Below are 5,000 nucleotides of genomic sequence, written 5' to 3'. Positions count from 1 at the left end.
ACACACACACACACACACACACACACACACACACACACACACACACGGCAACATCAATAAGGTGACAAAAAAACAATGAAATTAAATGAATACTGTTTTTACTGAAAAAATGGAAACTAGCGCTTCTTTGGTCTGAAGCAACAATGACTTATACTTTGAGCATGTGGGGCGACAGTGTCTCAGGTGGTAGAGCGGGTCGGCCGATGATCAAAGGGTTGAAGGTTCGATCCCCGCCCTGCCACCTGTGTCATAGTTGTTGTGTCCTTGGGCAAGACACTTCACCCACCTTGCCTTGTGTGAATGTTGATAGTTAGCCTGCTGCTATCGGTGTATGAATGTGTGTGTGAATGGTAACGTGTAAATGGGAACAGGTCTCCCTTGCAAAAGAGTCTTCGGACTCAATGGGATTTACCTGTAGAAATAAAGGTTAAAAAAAAAATAAAAAAAAATTGGTCCATGCGTACCTCTTGAGCTCCTGTACGTCGGGGCTGTTGCCGGGTAGAACCCTGATGCCTCGTCCGTACGCGGTTCCTCCGTGAAGATGGAACGCCAGACATTCCGCCTGCTCTGATTGGCTGCTGGTCAGACCGGGAACCTTTGTGATTGGTTGATTGATTACATTTTAAATAAAATTAATTTTTAATTCAAACAGAAAAACATAAAATGTCATACAGAAATGTATGATGTTACACAAAATAGGCAAGGCAAGTTTATTTCTATAGCACAATTCAGACACAAGGCCATTGAAAGAAGTGCTTTACAGGGGCAAGAAATACATCAAGATTAAAATACAACAAGTATAGAAGGATGGAGGGTTGTGTGTGTGTGTTTGAGTGAGTGTGTGTGTTGTGTGTGTGTGTGTGCGTGTGTGTGCGTGTGTGTGCGTGTGTGTGTGTGTGTGTGTGGGCGTATGTGTGCGTGCGTGCGTGTGTGTGTGTGTGTGTGTGTGTGGGCGTATGTGTGCGTGCGTGTGTGTGTGTGCGTGAGTGTGTGTGCGTGTGTGTGGCCGTATGTGTGTGTGTGTGTGTGTGTGTGTGCATATCTAGATACATGAATGAAATGACAAACACTTGCTGATTAGAATAACATGTTGGAACCTTAGAGGAGCCGGGGATCGCTCGCAGGTTGTAGATCCTCAGAAAGTCTCCGGGCTGAAAGGACAAAGTAAAAGATAGATATATGGATTGTATAAATATAGAAAAGTATAGTATCAAGTTGTATATTTGTATGTATCAAATATAGTATAACGAATTGTATAGATTTGTGAAAGAGATTATAAGGAACACAGGAAGCTAATATAACAAATATGAGTTATTGAGCTGTGGAAAAGGGGGGTTAGGATTAAATAAGTTTATACTTCTTCCTACTCCTTTTCAGGCATATCAATTCAATATGTTGTTAACTTTTTGTTTATTTTTATTTATTTTGTGAAATCATTTGAACATAGGGGAAGGTGGGGTGATTTGTGCATTTTGGAAGTTGCAAAACCCCTTGTTTCTAGAAAACCGTGGAAGAAATTGGAAATGTGACCACATATTTAAGAAGAGCCATCCATTTGACTCATCCTGTAAAGAAGGGAGACACAAGGAATAAGATATAAGCACATTTAAGCTCAAAAAACTGTGTTTTGCCTTTCAAAGTAAAATTTCCATGATCAAGGTTTTTTGATTATTGTGTCTGAACAATTATAGACACGTTTGAAAACATTTGACACATGTTTTAGTGCTTTGGTATGCTACACTTTGAGTCTATATAGTTAGCACAATGTCAACCCTAAATTGCTGCATCATGCCTATTATCCAAAATTCTGGGGATGGGGTGATTTGTGCGCAAGGGCCTGGGTGAGTTATAAGTAAGTAAGTAAGTAAAATGTATTTATAAAAGCACATTTATGACAGTTTGCACTGTCCAAAGTGCTGTACATAGTGCATTCAGTAGGTAAACAATGAAGGTAAAATAACAATAACCAAAATAAAAGACGTAAAGCCCATACATCCACATAAACACAGATAGTAGTGCAGAGGTAAGTAAGTAGTGCAGAGGTTAATGGGGAGGAAACACCAGGGTGTACATATGGGTTTTGAGCCTTGATTTAAAGGCAGAAATGTAGGGGGAATCACATTTGTCAGGTGGCAGTTGGTTCCACAAGCACGGAGCAACTAGTGCAAAGTACATTTCTGAGAGTTGTGCCAGTGGCATGGCTGTATACGCTGGTCACCAAAAGAAAGTGATAGTCTACAGTAGCTCAGGAGAGAGTGACATCTCAATTCCACTTAACGACACCACTGATGAGAGTTCAGATGGCCAGAAAGATGATGATGGTGACTTTGTCATTGTGACACAATGACGCACAAATCACCCCACTACGTGGGGTGATTTGTGCGACAAGACAACTTTTTTTCCGAAAGCTATATTTCTTAAACAGTTTATTCCAGATCCAAAGTTTTTATTGCCAGGGATGCACAACATCCTGAAATATATGTACATATTTGAGTTGGAGACATAACTGTCAAGGCCTCACTTTAAAATCACTTTGAGTAGAAAGTTGCACAAATCACCCCACCTTCCCCTATATATATATATTTTTTTTTTATTGTATTTTCATGCTTTTAATTTTTTTTGTTTTGATATGTCTGAAATAAATTGAATCAATCAATCAATCAATCAATCAATCAATCAATCAATCACTCAATCAATCAATCAATCAATCAATCAATCAATCAATCAATCAATCAAACCTTTTTCAAATCAAGCTCTCTGCACATATCATATCAAAACAAATAACCCATGTTTTAGTCTTTCCATCTACTCTTTTTTTTTAACCTTTATTTATTTATACAGGTAAATCCCATTGAGACCGAAGACTCTTTTTCAAGGGAGACCTGTTTTCCTTTCCCACGTTACCATTCACACACACATTCATACACCGATAGCAGCAGGCTAACTATCGACATTCACACGAGGCAAGGTGGGTGAAGTGTCTTGCCCAAGGACACAACAAACCATGACACAGGTGGCAGGGCGGGGATCGAACCTCCAACCCTTTGATCATTGGCCGACCCGCTCTACCACCCGAGCCACAGTCGCCTATGGTATAATAGTTCCTAAAATTTGGAAAAAAGCTCACGGAATTCCCTTGCATAAAGGTGGTGACAAAAATAATCTTTATAACTACAGGCCAATATCCAAACTCCCATGCCTGGCAAAAATCCTCAAATCACTTATTAATAATCAGTTAAAGGTGCAGTGTGTAATATGACATCATCAATAAAGTTCTACAAAGTTCTAGAATGCAACGCTCCCTGGGTAACCCCAACCCTTTGGAATAATAACAGAAGCTACAGTGGCCTTCAAGGACAAGAACAATTCTACATTTTAAACAATGCACCTGATGACATTCCAACTGTGACACTTTCAAGATGGCGGCACTAGGCCTTGGTCCAAGATATGCAGAAATATGGACATATATGAGACCCTTTCGAAGGGGAAAAAATAATAATTCTAATAATTTTTTTCAGCTATTGTGCACTAAATTAAATGTACTTATGGATATTATAATTACTTTCTACAAAATCTGCTAGGAAATAAAACCCAAATTCTACACACTGCAGGTTTAAACAAAATTATATCCAAGTACTTCCATTTTGAGCCCGTTCCAATCTGGACAAAATAAGACACAACAAAGCATTTGTTACTAGAATTTAATTTGCCTTATAATTGTATAATATTTTAATGCTCAATACGTATGCTTTCTGCCTGTTGAACTTTGTCCCAGTAAACTAACAGCCCCAAAGTGTTTTGCTAAGACAAAAGTTGTTGTTTAGCCTTGAAGAAGAAACTGCCTAATAAGATTTTGGCACATACAGAGGTATGACGCATTCATGTGCACAGTGGTTGGGGAGAAAAGACTCCCTAAATTTCCCATATTCTGATATCTACCTAATTAAAAACATTTCTGCTTTCGCCAGCAAAACAAGGGCTGGACACACCAAACCTAGTATGTGTTTGCGCACACACCACCTTCTCTTGCATATAATCCCATGTACACTGTTCATTTCTTTGTATTCAACCATGTACCATCCAGATACATTGTTGATTCCCTTGCTGCTGTCCGCAAGTACATTTCACCTGCTCTGAAGCCTGCCTTGACTCAAATTCTTTTATTACAAACACTTGGTTATTAATAATTCCTTTAACAGCATTGTTTAAAGATAGTTACCAACTGCTTTTACAGGTGGCAAAAGTAAATAGCAAAGGACACAAAAAAAGCATTTTAAAGGTGCTATGAGAAACTTTTCAATATTTCTGAAACAGTCTCATTTTTCCTCTGATGATCATGAATTACATGTAACAGCAAACGAGACCATCAGTGCAAAGAAGAATGCTGTTTTTATATAGTTTTTCTTAATGCCTTTGTCATGGGTATACGCTCAACTAGGAACAGCAGCTGGCGTGGTTAAAACACTACCGCTTTAGTCCAAAGGGGGGCGCTAGAATGAACACCAACTGAAAGTTCCTCAGAGCACCTTTAGGCAAAGATAGACACACACACACACACACACACACACACACACACACACACACACACACACACACACACACACACACACACACACACACACACACACACACACACACACACACACACACACACACACACACACACACACACACACACACACACACAATTTATCTCTCGAAATAAAAATGAAAATAAACTGAATCATGTTTTTATCAAACAGCAGATGGCGACGTTGCATCAGTAAAACACAGCCAGAGATACAGAGACTTCAGAGGATTCACTTAAAAGGGTTTGGCTTTTTTCTATCATTTTCTCTCACTTCTGTCACGACGCGCCTGCAGTCACCAGCGTGTGTGTGTTTGTGTGTGTCTGTGTGTGTGTGTGTGTGTGTATATTAGTGTGTGTGTGTGTGTGTGTGTGTCTGTGTGTGTGTGTGTGTCTGTGTGTATGTGTGTGTGAATAAGTGAGTGAGTGAGTA

At 39.4% G+C, this 5,000-nt stretch overlaps 1 protein-coding gene across 1 annotated transcript in view; it reads right to left on the bottom strand.

The window, feature by feature from the left end:
• The window catches only part of pot1 (protection of telomeres 1 homolog), a gene marked incomplete at its 5' end in the record, with an annotated part of 63,531 nt that overhangs the window by 10,032 nt on the left and 48,499 nt on the right, over positions 1-5,000 (bottom strand). Inside the window, 2 exons of the mRNA XM_080028482.1 lie at positions 465-595; positions 1,098-1,151. Coding sequence (XP_079884608.1) covers positions 465-595; positions 1,098-1,151 — 185 coding nt within the window. The remainder of the gene's footprint in view (positions 1-464; positions 596-1,097; positions 1,152-5,000) is intronic.

This window comes from Ammodytes marinus (genome assembly GCF_949987685.1).
Source record: "Ammodytes marinus genome assembly, chromosome: 5".
NCBI lineage: Eukaryota > Metazoa > Chordata > Actinopteri > Uranoscopiformes > Ammodytidae > Ammodytes > Ammodytes marinus.
Note: the sequence above shows the minus strand (reverse complement) of the source record. Positions and strands in the feature narration are given on the sequence as shown.